The 13,702-nt window shown below is 42.8% G+C and overlaps 1 protein-coding gene across 6 annotated transcripts in view; it reads left to right on the top strand.

The window, feature by feature from the left end:
- Window positions 1-13,702, top strand: part of LOC124002163 (DNA (cytosine-5)-methyltransferase 3A-like) — a 72,016-nt gene that overhangs the window by 35,643 nt on the left and 22,671 nt on the right. For 4 of the 6 annotated variants that reach the window (XM_046309483.1, XM_046309481.1, XM_046309482.1 and 1 more), the window contains exons 5-6: window positions 749-795; window positions 1,627-1,773. In XM_046309483.1, coding sequence (XP_046165439.1) covers window positions 749-795; window positions 1,627-1,773 — 194 coding nt within the window. The remainder of the gene's footprint in view (window positions 1-748; window positions 796-1,626; window positions 1,774-13,702) is intronic. The other 2 variants (XM_046309485.1, XM_046309484.1) reach the window with 1 other exon arrangement.

Below are 13,702 nucleotides of genomic sequence, written 5' to 3'. Positions count from 1 at the left end.
TTGAAAAGGGCTGTGGCAAATGTCACCTCGGGACACGCTTTCCGTCAGGCCTGGGTCTATAGGTCTATTCTTTCTCATTCAGCACACTATGGTGTCTGAGCTTCAGTTATGGAAGGGCCTTACAACAGAGATGTTCAGTTACCTCTGGTTTTATTTACTACCTGTCAGTTAATGGATTCATGTTTGGCCTGAGAGTCTGAATCAGAGAAGATTAAGGTCATCCTCAGGGGCCATGGCCATTGCCTCCAGAGTCCAGACAGCTACGTCATTCTGACACGTCTAACATCCCTGAGACAATAGGGCCATGGGGGGTGAATAGACTTCTGACCCGGTCTGCAGACATTGATATCAGGTGCTAAGGTGGCAGGCAATTGTGACTAGCTAGCCTACACGTGACTAGCTACAGGTCAGGTAGAACTCTTATGAATGATTGAGGTGAACATTGCTCTTGTGTTGCTGACTCGCTGTGTTTTTCTCCAGAGGTTAAACTACTGTGACTATCTAGCCTTGAGTTGTGACTTGCCTACAGGTAGACTCCTATGAATGATTGAGGGGATCCATTGGTCCTCTGTGGCTGATTCACTGTGTTTTCTCGCCAGGTGCTAAGGTGACTATAGCTACTGTGACTGTAGTCTCTGTCTTCTCATAGCTGCTGAGGCTGGCCAGCGAGACTACTGTGACTATTGGCGAGGCCAGAGGTACACTATTGATTGATTGCTCCTATGTGACTCACTGTGTTTCCCTCTAGATGTGGAGCAGAAGGAGGAGGAGGGAGTGGATGCAATCAAGAACGAGGTACGTCATCCACTGTCTTCATTCTGCTGTGTTGTGTTACGTCGTCAGTCAATCAGTCAATCAATGGCTCGGTCTCTGTAGGTGTGTCGATTCTCCACCCTTCTCGTGAAGTGTGCACTTGTACAGTTTCTTAGCTTCTGGCGTGGATTTAACAATGGTGGAAACGCCCTCCAGTGAATGCTTACATCAAGTCTATGCTTGATGGGGAGTGTTGAAGTAAGAGGCTCCTGGAAGAGGGTGTAGCCTCAGTCAGGGCCTTGTTAGGGGATGGTGACAACATGTTAGGGGATGGTGACGCTGGACTAGGGGGAAGGTTTCCTTTAGTAGATGATTTGTATAATATCACAACCTCTTGGACTTGTGAAAGGGTACCTAATGGAGTATAGATCTGACATATCAAATACACTTTGGTGCCCAGTCTGACACGGAAGGTCCTCGCGTTAGCCGATGGCGTCAAGCAGGCTCGCCACGCCAGGCTGCGATTGGTCGAGACTGTAGCGGGTTGCCACGGCTCTGGGAGAGACAGTTTGTGCTCCTTGCTGTTTGACCAATTGCAACATTGGCTACAGTTTTGTGAACGAGTCATCATCTCTTTCTCGAGGACACACCTCATCCCTCCACACGCAAAAAAGAAAAATAGCAAAGAATTGCTACTCCGCCTTACGAGCAGCCGTATTAGCCAGCAGTTTCGGCAGTGATAGCATGAAACTTTGCTTGCGTCATCTTCCTCCTCTGCAAACATGCAAAATCTTAGCAGAGCAAACAAGCATCAAACTAATACTTTAGTTCATTTCTTTATTTTGGTTTTCTTCTTTGTATCCCTTTAAACAGGGAGTTGGAGGCCCTGGGACAGGCAGGCTGCGTGGCTCCGTCAGTCTGCGTCAGAGGCCCATTCCCAGAGTAACCTTCCAGGCCGGGGACCCATATTACATTAGCAAGAGGACCAGGGAGGAGTGGCTGGCTAAATGGAAGATGGAGGTGAGTACAGTGCCACCCACCGGCTGGCTGTCTCGCCACTGTCTCAGGCAGGCTTTGACTCTTAGGGGTGCCCAAACTGCCCATTGTGTCTTGGGGATGATTGTGTGGGCTCTAGAGCTCACCACAACGATTTCTTATGGGGATGATTGGTTCCCAGCCCTCTCTAGCCATCCTGTTATTCAAACCTGGTCTCAGGGACTACAGATGGTTCAGAGCTGCCTGTCTGTTAGGGTTAGCAATAGTCCCAATAGACAGGGCATTCATAGCCGAGTGAACCAGTATTTGTTGGGTGCTTTCACAGCCAAGTGTATTTGATGGGTCATTTGATTTATCCTTGAGGTACCATTTATTTCATTGGCTTTGTAGGGTGTTTGAGTCTCCTGGAGTTTCCTTCCTGTCTTTGTAGGGCCTACTTCAGTGCACCATTGTTGACCAATGATAAATGACCACTAATTGTTGTTGCTCACTCGGGTTTTCTGTTGCCTCAGTTTAGTTCCCACTATACAGCCCAAAGTCACGTTATAGTCATGTTCCAAGCTGTGCACTTGCCCCAGTCAGAGACTAATCTAGCCTCCACCTAAATCCAAACTCATTTTAAGTTGATTTGCCATGTAATAAGCTAATTGTAAACCTTGCTCACCAGTAAGAATCTAAACTAAGGAGAGCGAACCAATAAGATAATTTACAAGATCATTCTTACCACATTTGCACACACTGTATATAGATTCTTTTCTATTGTGTTATTGACTGTACGTTTGTTTATCCCATGTGTAACTCTGTGTTGTTGTTTGTGCCGCACTGCTTTGCTTTATCTTGGCGAAGTCGTAGTTGTAAACGAGAACTTGTTCTCAACTGGCCTACCTCGTGAAATAAAGGTGAAATTAATAAAAAACATATATATATATATATGTATATATTGTGACTAAAAAGCCAGTTCTTCCATTGTTACAACTACTTCAATATGCACTGAGTGTACAAAGCATTAGGAACATCTTCCTAATATTGAGTTGCACCCTCTTTTTGCCCCAATATGTCAGGGCAAGGACTCTACAAGGTGCTGAAAGCCGTCCACAGGGATGCTGGCCCATGTCAACTCCAATGTTTCCCACAGTTGTGTCAAGTTGGCTGGATGTCCTTTGCGTGGTGGACCATTCTTGATACACACGGGAAACTGTTGAGTGTGAAAACCCCCAGTATCGTTGCAGTTCTTGACCCACTCAAACACATATTTGATGTAGGCTACTGCACATTGCACACAACAGACAAACTGAAAAACCCATAGCTATAGCTAGCTATATGCTCTCTTGGGTAAATAAATTAAACTAGCTCCAGTATGCTAATCTGCTTTGAGTGTGAATTGTACTGCGTTGTATTATACTGGACTGGAATTACCCACATCGTTCAAACCATGATAGAGCGGAAGAAGAGAACATGCGAATCTGGTGCAGCACATGCTGTCCTTATCTCCATCATTCTAATGTCACCCTTGAAAAATATAGGACTAGAATTAGATGCAGAAGGCTTTCACTTCTCTTCACGATAAATGAGTGATTATGGTCTGAAGAAATAACTGCTGTAGCCTACCACCATCTCGCGTTCGCTCGTCTTTCAAACTATCCATGAGTTCTATTGGCTGCTATATTTAACATTCAGCAAACAAGAGCTTGCCTTCCTCTTCGAATAGTCTGCAGGTATAAGAAATGAAAAACAAATCATGTTCAGCAAGCTATTCTTTTTATTTATTTGTTTTATTTAACCAGGTAGGCTAGGTGAGAACAAGTTCTCATTTACAACTGCGACCTGGCCAAGATAAAGCAAAGCAGTTCGACACATACAACAACACAGAGTTACACATGGAATAAAAAAACATACAGTCAATAATACAGTAGAAAAAGTCTATATACAGTATGTGCAAATGAGGTAAGATAAGGGAGGTAAGGCAATGAATAGGGCATGGTGGCGAAGTAATTAAAATATAGCAATTAAACACTGGAATGGTAGATGTGCAGAAGATAAATGTGAAAGTAGAGATACTGGGGTGCAAAGGAGCAATATATATAAATACATACAGTATGGGGATGAGGTAGTTGGATGGGCTATTTACAGATGGGCTATGTACAGGTACAGTGATCTGTGAGCTGCTCTGACAGCTGGTGCTTAAAGCTAGTGAGGGAGATATGAGTCTCCAGCTTCAGTGATTTTTGCAGTTCGTTCTGGGGGTGACCAGTGAGATATACCTGCTGGAGCGCGTGCTACGGGTGGGTGCTGCAATGGTGACCAGTGAGCTGAGATAAGGCGGGGCTATACCTAGCAGAGACTTGTAGATGACCTGGAGCCAGTGGGTTTGGCGACGAGTATGAAGCGATTCTAGTCTAGCTTTTCCTGCATGGGACTTCAAGAGCTAAGGAGTGTTTTTTAAGGAGGTCTGCAGAGCACAGGGGATTGCGCAAGAGACAGAGGCTAGAAGTTAGGTGCTTATTTTGCGTAACCCTTCATTAGTTTGCTAAATATAAGACTAATACTGCCTTGAATGTATTACCTGAAAGAGGTAGGCAAGCATATCTATATATAGGGCTATATATCAATCTAGAACAGGATCATCTATTTTGAATGCAATTTGAATGGAGTTGACGGAGAGATAGAAAGACTGCTAGAGTGCTAGCACATGCAATGATAGGCTGTTTCAAAACTCTGCATCTGCAATAAAACGATCTTTACCATTCAAAAACAAGGTGACCCCCAAAAAGCCAGATGGAGATGGGTAAATTAGATGCGCATTTGATCTTTATATTACTGTAGCATAGGCTACGCTGCAGCAAATGTAGGCCTGCCTGTCTCAAGAAAAAGAGTTACCATGATGAGACGATTGGTCTACGTGCGTTGTGAACTGCGCACCGTACTGAGATGGTCTGTCCCCACCCTGAGCGTTGATTCATCAAGACAGATTTAGACATCGCATGTCAATTAACAGTTCCATTACACGCCACGCTGTTCATATAAATCATTTAGTATAATTGACCGGTTTCTCGCAGTTATTTATCTCGGGAGAAGAGAGTTGTTTTGGGCAGTAAACGCCGGTGGGTCTCAGTAGCCGGGTTCCCGCCATTCAACCCTAATCTACACTGATTGAAGTGGTTTTAACAGGTGACGTCAATAGGGGATCATAGCTTTCTCCTGGATTCACCTGGTCAGTCGGTGTCATGGAAAGAGCAGGTGTGCCTAATGTTTTGTACACTCAGTGTAGTTAATATTGCAGTTGTGTGGTACACCCCTATAATAGGCTATTGCATTTGTATTTGTTTAAACATGCCTCCTCCTGAATGTGACTACACAGCATCCTACTAACCTGATGTGACAATGTACTTCACAGCTTGTTCAGGTTTTGTGTTTCAGATCATTCATAACTCCCAAAACAATATGTCGTAAATCCTTGTAAATGTCTCTCTCTCTCTCTCTCTCAATTCAATTCGGGGCTTTATTGGAATGGGAAACATGTGTTTACATTGCCAAAGCAAGTGAACTAGAAAGTAAATAAAATAAAAAATGAACACTCTAAACATTGCACTCACAAAAGTTCCAAATGTCATATTTTGGCAATATACGGTGTTGTATCGATGTGCAAATAGTTCAAGTACAAAAGGGAAAATAAATAAACATAAATATGGGTTGTATTTACAATGGTGTTTGTTCTTCACTCTCTCTCCCTCTCTCCCCCCTCTCCTCCTTCACATCAGGAACATGATTTGTGTGATTTCATTTCAGATCATTCATAACTCGTTCCATAAACAATATGTCATAAATCCTTGTAAATGTATCCTTGTAAACCACTCTCTCTCTATCTCTCTCTCTTGCTCATTTTCTCTTTCTTTCTTTCTTTCTTTCTTTCTTTCTTTCTTTCTTTCTTTCTTTCTTTCTCTCTCTCTCTCTCTCTCTCTCTCTCTCTCTCTCTCTCTCTCTCTCTCTCTCTCTCAGGCTCTCTGTCTCTTTCTCTCTCTCTCTCTCAGGCTCTCTGTCTCTTTCTCTCTCTCTCTCTCTCTTTCTCTCTCCCTCCCTTCTCCCATCTCTGTTTCTCCCTCCCTCCCTCCCTCCCTCCCTCCCTCCCTCCCTCCCTCCCTCCCTCCCTCCCTCCCTCCCTCCCTCCCTCCCTCCCTCCCCCTCCCTCCCTCCCTCCCTCCCTCCCTCCCTCCCTCCCTTCTTCATGTCAGGAACATGTAGTGAGACTCACTGTTACATAATGAGTGGCTGTGACCATGGCAACAAGATGGGGCCTACCATTCTGTACCCCCCCCCCCCTCCAGTACTCAGTTCTGCCATTGGAGCAGGCTTGGGGAGAACCCATAAAAGTGTCTGTTGGGGGGAAATATTGGCAAATTAGCAGGACATGCTGGGGTCTCACGAGTGAAACGATGTAAAGAACCAGAGAAACAGGCAGCTGGGTCTAGGCAACTCAGAGGCTGTTTTTCTTTCACATAAAGGATTTACAAATCACAAGATGACATAAGAGGACACTGCACATAAATACGCATGTGTAAGAAGAAATAGTCAGTATTTTGTTATTGAGAACATTACATTTTTTTGTGATATAATTCCATAAGGATGCATTTGTAGTAGTGGCATTGCAGCCCTGTGCTCAGGACTTAACAGAGAAGGTAAAGAAGCTTGCTGGTTTTGACTGTGTTGTTGCTGCTGGGGACAGGGCATCAGGTTCACTGTGCTGCTGGAGCTGACGGGGGAAGGAGGAGGAGAGGAAGAAGAGATTTCTTAACTGAAAGGGTTAGCTTAAAGGGGAAGAATCCCTTTCTGCTCTCTTCTTCCGCTTTCGCAGAGAGAGAGAGAGAGAGAGAGCGAGAGAAACGATCCCTCGTTTTATGTGCCTTTCGTTGTGTTACAGTGAGTGGACTTTTCTCTCCTTCCTCCCACCCCTCATTCTTCTCCTAACCCCTCCCCCAGCCCCAGCTATGGAAATGAACTCTGTGAAGATGAGGTTTGCTGCAAATTTCCAGCCCTGCTTGCAAGACAGCCTCTTGGCTCTCCGCCAACATTTTGCAAATCCTCTCTAGCCAACCAGAATTCCTGTCGGTAGTCACCTGACCCTGAATTCCCAGACAAAGAAATGTTCATGCTTCTTTCTCTTCTTTTTTTGAGCGATCTCCTCTACCCGGAGTGGGGGGTAAAACAATTGCAGCCCTACATTGGATTAAAAGGGTCGTGTGTTGGCGTGTATGGGTATGTGCATTGCATTATTTGTTCGATAACATGGTGGTGGTTAGTGTGCATGAGAGATTAGCCCGCGTACAGCGAGGGGAATATGCTGATTTAAGGTATTTCCACTAGAGACCATCTGCTCTCTCTCAGCAGCTTAAAGGGAAACCGTCACTTAGAAAAAGGAAAGTGAGAGCACAGTGATTTGCAGAAGTGCTGAGAAAAAGTGCTCATGCTTGAAAAAAAAAAGTTTTTTGAGACGGGAAGAACGTGATCCAAAGCAGTGTTTTGTGCAGAAGGTGTTTCCTGTTTCACAGCAGTGGCATTAAGAGTTATTTCTGTTTTAGCAGCAGTAGCAGTAAGAGTTAGTTATTTCTGTTTTAGCAGCAGTGGCAGTAAGAGTTAGTTATTTCTGTTTTAACGGCAGTGGCAGTAAGAGTTAGTTATTTCTGTTTTAACAGCAGTGGCAGTAAGAGTTAGTTATTTCTGTTTTAACAGCAGTGGCAGTAAGAGTTAGTTATTTCTGTTTTAACAGCAGTGGCAGTAAGAGTTAGTTATTTCTGTTTTAGCAGCAGTGGCAGTAAGAGTTAGTTATTTCTGTTTTAACAGCAGTGGCAGTAAGAGTTAGTTATTTCTGTTTTAACAGCAGTGGCAGTAAGAGTTAGTTATTTTTGTTTTAACAGCAGTGGCAGTAAGAGTTAGTTATTTCTGTTTTAACAGCAGTGGCAGTAAGAGTTAGTTATTTCTGTTTTAACAGCAGTGGCAGTAAGAGTTAGTTATTTCTGTTTTAACAGCAGTGGCAGTAAGAGTTAGTTATTTCTGTTTTAACAGCAGTGGCAGTAAGAGTTAGTTATTTCTGTTTTAGCAGCAGTGGCAGTAAGAGTTAGTTATTTCTGTTTTAACAGCAGTGGCAGTAAGAGTTAGTTATTTCTGTTTTAACAGCAGTGGCAGTAAGAGTTAGTTATTTTTGTTTTAACAGCAGTGGCAGTAAGAGTTAGTTATTTCTGTTTTAACAGCAGTGGCAGTAAGAGTTAGTTATTTCTGTTTTAACAGCAGTGGCAGTAAGAGTTAGTTATTTCTGTTTTAACAGCAGTGGCAGTAAGAGTTAGTTATTTCTGTTTTAACAGCAGTGGCAGTGAAAGTTATTCCTGTTTAACAGCAGTGGCAGTAAGAGTTAGTTATTTCTGTTTAACACCAATGGCAGTAAGAGTTATTTCTGTTTAACACCAATGGCAGTAAGAGTTATTTATTACTGTACATGTTATATCACTTGTTAGTCTTTTTCTCTGTTTAGATAAGCTACATGCTTATACAATACATTGAATGTGTATGTACACGATCACACATCCATTATAGATTTGAATAGTTATACGTACATTATACATGTTCTGACATATAGTTTGCAGCTGGGAAGTTTTGATTGTGGCGATTGAATAACTGAACCTGCTGAACTGGGAGAAAGTTCACTACTAGGCCCCACCCCCCATCCCATGTGTTATCAGTGGTTAACTTACTCTTAAAACATACCAGAATAAGACTTTTCTCATCACCTTCTTTGTTGTAGACTGTTGTAATTCTATAGATCTATAGAATTGTGTATGGATTTTTTTTAAATGTACCGATTAAATCGCACACTTTAATACTTTACATGTTAAAATGTCTTCATGGAAACTCCTTTTCAGATGATTAAAAGCTTTTCAAGTTATTTTTAAAGCCATTTAACCAAGCTCCTCAGGAGGCAGTTTTAAGAATGCCACTTGTGGATTCATAGCGAACTATGTTTATATATTCATGACTGACCCTGTAATATTCCTAATTGTCTCCTAAAAGGACCTAATACAATGGGGACCAGGTGGCGTCTTTCTGGATGTGTGACCCGCTGTGTGGTAGGGGGGAGGTTTCTGCGTGTGCACATGCAAAGACCCCCCCCCCAACCCCAGGGTCAGTAATAAAAATACACAGCCATTGTCGGGCATAAAGGCAAAGATCTGAGCTAATGAATTCTATTGCTACACGTAGTTCTGCTCTCTTAATCTGTGTGTGGAGGCATTTTAAGGGGTTCAATTCTGACCTGAAAGCAGCTTTCTGGATCACAGTTCAGGATCTTCTGATCCTAACATCTGTGAACTAGAATGCTACCTCACATCTCTTCCAGGAACCTCCATTGATTTCTTCACGTGTGGAAAAAAGATGGTTGTGTCTATTGCTTTGCAAACACAAAACCCAGCCTGTCATATAGTAGTATACAGATAGATATAATTCCACAAGACAATGTGCAGTTGTGTAGGAGGACGTTGTGTGAGACAAATGACTAGGTCAGCCCTTTAGTTAATTAATCTGGTAACACTAGACATGAAGCTGCTCTTATGCCTTTGTAGTAACACTGTAGTTACTGCAGTAATAACATAGCCCTTGGTATAAGTAAGAAAAGCATAGCCATTGGTGTACAGTACACATACATGGAAACTGTAACAGAGCCAGTCTATGAATGAGTCGCAGTTCTTATTGCCTGACTTTGCAGTCTATCACCATGTAGTTGCGCTGTGGGTATCATGGTGTACAGAACTACAGGGACGTGAGAAGTTTCCCTTCTATTGTGTCCTCAACATGTCCACAGTCAGGAAGTCAGTCAGAGGAATGGAAGGCTTTTTCACCATTAAACTGACCCATATTGCAATCACACCCAGGTACAGACAGTACACTGAACAAACATATAAAATGTTGGTCCCATGTTTCGTGAACTGAAATAGAAGATCCCAGAAATGTTGTGCACAAATGTGTATTTCATCCCTGTTAGTGAGCATTTCTCATTTCCCAAGATAATCCATTCACCTGACAGGTCTGGCATATCAAGCTGATTAAACGGCATGATCATTACACAGGTGCACCTCGTGCTGGGGACAATAAAAGGACACTCTAAAATCTGCTGTCTTGTCACACAACAGAATGCTACAGATGTCTCAAGTTGAGGGATTGTGCAATTGTCATGCTGACTGGAATAATTGTATGTTAATTTCTCTACTATAAGCTGCCTCCAACGTTGTTTTAGAGAATTTGGCAGTACGTCCAACCGGCCTCACAACCGTAGACCACATGTATGGCGTTGTGTGGTTGAGCGGTTTGCTGATGTCAAAGTTATGAACAGTGTGCCCCATGGTGGTGTGGGGTTATGGTAGTGGCAGGCGTAATCTACGGAGAACAAACACAATTGAATTGTTTCGATGGTCATTTGAATGCACAGAGATACCGTGACGAAATCCTGAGGCCTGTTGTGCCGTTCATCCGCTGCCATCACCTCACGTTTAGGCATGATAATGCTCGGTCCCGTGTCGCAAGGATCTGTACACAATTCCTGGAAGTTGAAAATGTCCCAGTTCTTCCATGGCCTGCATACTCACCAGACATGTCACCCATTGACAGTAGTGGAGAAGGTGGACAGTTAAGTTCCTCGGCGTACCCATCACAGACAAACTGAAATGGTCCACCCACACAGACAATGTGTTGAAGAAGGCACAACGGCGCCTCTTCAACCTCAGGAGACTGAAGAAATGTGGCTTGTCACCAAAAACCCTGACAAACTTTTATAGATGCACAATTGAGAGCATCCTGTCGGGCCGTATCACCGCCTGGTACGGAAACTGCACCGCCCTCAACCGTAAGGCTCTCCAGAGGGTAGTGAGGTCTGCACAACACATCACCGGGGGCAAACTACCTGCCCTCCAGGACACCTACACCCCCGATGTCACAGGAAGGCCATAAAGATCATCAAGGACAACAACCACCCGAGCCACTGCCTGTTCACCCCGCTACCATCCAGAAGGTGAGGTCAGTACAGGTGCATCAAAGCTGGGACCGAGAGACTGAAAAACAGCTTCTATCTCAAGGCCATCAGACTGCTAAACAGAAATGACTAACTCAGAGAGGCTGCTGCCTACATTGAGACTCACTAGTCACTTTAAACAATGACACTTTAATAATGTTTACATATCTTACTTTACTCATATGTATATACTGTATCTTATATCAACTATTGCATCTTGCCTATGCCGCTCGGCCATCGGTCATCCATATATTTATATGTACATATTCTTATTCCATCCCTTTAGATTTGTGTGTATTAGGTAGTTGTTGGGGAATTGTTAGATTACTTGTTAGATATTACTGCACGGTCAGAACTAGAAGCACAGGCATTTCGCTACACCATTTCCTAGCAAGTAGATACTTTTACTAAATAGAGTGGTTTTCTTTTTAGCATCCATGCATGGTGTCATTTTCTGTGGTTATCTCTGATATGGCACATACTGTGTCTTCAGAAAGTATTCATACCCCTTGATTTATTCCACATTTTGATTGTTGCAGCCTGAATTCAAAATGTATGACACTTTTTTTTAATTCTCACCCTTCTACACACAATTCCCCATAATGACAAAGTGAAAACATGTTTTTAGAAATGTTTTCAAATGTATCAAATGAAATACAGAAATGTGTAATTTACATAAGTATTTACAACCCTGAGTCAATACATGTTAGAATCACCGGCAGCGATTACAGCTGTGAGTCTTTCTGGGTAAATCTCTAGGAGCTTTGTACACCTGTATTGTACAATATTTGCCCCTTATTCTTTTCAAATTTCTTCAATCTCTGTCAACTTGGTTGTTGATCATTGCCAGACAACCATTTTCAAGTCTTGCCATAGATTTTTAAGCAAATGTAATCGGCCACTCAGGAACATTCACTGTCTTCTTGGTAAGCAACTCCAGTGTAAAGTTGGCCTTGTGTTTTAGGTTGTTGTCCTGCTGAAAGGCAAATTAATCTCCCAGTGTCTGGTAGAAAGCAGACTGAACCAGGTTTTCCTCTATGATTTTGTCTGTGCTTAGCCCCACTCTGTAAATTTTTTATCCTGAAAAACTCCCTAGTCCTTAACGATGACAAGCATACCCATATCATGATGCAGCCACCACTTTGCTTGAAAATATGGAGTGGTACTCAGGAATGAGTTATATTGGATTTGCCCAAACATAACACTTTGTATTCAGGACAAAAAGTGAGTTGCTTTGCCACATTTTTTGCAATATTACTTTAGTGCCTTGTTGGAACAGGAATCATGTTTTGGGATGTTTTTTATTTTGTCCAGGCGATCTTCTTTTCACTCTGTCATTTAGGTTAGTATTGTAGAGTAACTACAATGTTACAATGTAATCCTCAGTTCTCCTATCACAGCCATTAAACTTTGTAAGTGCTCGACTGAGGGACCTTACAGATAATTGTATGTGTGGGGTACAGAGATGAGGTAGTCATAAAAAAAATCATGTTAAACACCATTATTGCACATAGTCCATGCAATTTATTATGTGACTTGTTAAGAAACGGTTTACTCCTGAACCTATTTAGGCTTGCCATAACAAAGGATTTGAATACTTATTGACTCAAGACATTTTAGTTTTCCAGTTTTTATTAATTTGTAAAAATGACTAAATACGTAATTCCACTTTTGATAATATGGGGTGACAAAAAGGCCAGTGACACAATAAATCTTAATTTAATCCGTTTTAAATTCAGGCGGTAACACAACAAGACATGTGGAAAAAGACCAGGAGTGTGAATGCTTCTTGAAGTCGCTGTAGGTGCTGCTAGCTGCTATTTCTGAGGTTGTCAGTGGCAGCGTGTCTAGATGATAAATACTGCCTTGTCTCTTCTCTCTACTACCTCCTTTGCTCTAGAGAGCCAGTCTTGCAGGCTGCCTGCCTGGTGTAGCTGCACTCATACGAGAGAGAGGCCCTCAAAAGGGGGCATTTACAACTGGGGAAAAATGCCAGAGACAGATATCTGGTTCTTATAGCCCCTGTACTCTACTCCACCCCCACCAGACTTTGGTAGAGTCCGTTTTCCCATTGATTTTGAAGATAAATAACCCACTAGCAGCAACCCGGAGAGAGCAGTTACTCCCCCAAATTTGCCAAAATGACCACCACATTAGGCTACAGGATTTCCCTCACTTTCTTTGAAATCCCCCATGAACTTACTGACCCTTATTTTACTTGTAAAATGGGGGAGAATTACAGGAGGGTAGAATGAGCCAATTTGAAGCTGGGGATGATTAGGTGGCCATGATGGTGTGAGGGCCAGATTGGGAATTTAGCCAGGACACCGGGGTTAACACCCCTACTCTTTACGTCAAGTGCCATGGGATCGTGAGCGACAACAGTGAGTCAGGAATCCCATTTTAACATCCAATCCGATAGACAGCGCCATATGCAGGGCAATGTCCCCTTCACTGCCCTGGGGATCTCCTTAGGCGAGAGTGCCCCCTACTGGACCTCCAACACCATTTCCAGCAGCATCTGGTCCCCCGACCAGGACCGACCCTGTGTAGCTTCAGAGGAAAGCCAGCAGTGGGAGACAGGGTGGTATGCTTACTTACTGTCCCACCAGATGGCCTACTACATTAGCAATGAGTCTGAAACCGATTGAACTTAGTTACTTTTACATTTCTTCCCTTTGATTAGCACAGTTTCCTTTGTTGTGCCATATTGTAAACACAGTAGAGTTGTATTAACAGATTTGACTTGGCATGAATGCTCTTGGCACCAACTCAATTCTTTGGCTGCACAAGACAATGTAGTAAAACTTTATCACTGTAAATAGATCGTAGATTGAGATTTTATTTGAATCAATTTGTTTGAATCAGAGTGTTCTGTTCCGAAGTTTGTGGAATCCGTATTTGAAT

Source organism: Oncorhynchus gorbuscha, linkage group LG17 (genome assembly GCF_021184085.1).
Source record: "Oncorhynchus gorbuscha isolate QuinsamMale2020 ecotype Even-year linkage group LG17, OgorEven_v1.0, whole genome shotgun sequence".
NCBI classification, from domain to species: domain Eukaryota; kingdom Metazoa; phylum Chordata; class Actinopteri; order Salmoniformes; family Salmonidae; genus Oncorhynchus; species Oncorhynchus gorbuscha.
This window is presented reverse-complemented; position numbering and strand designations above follow the sequence as displayed.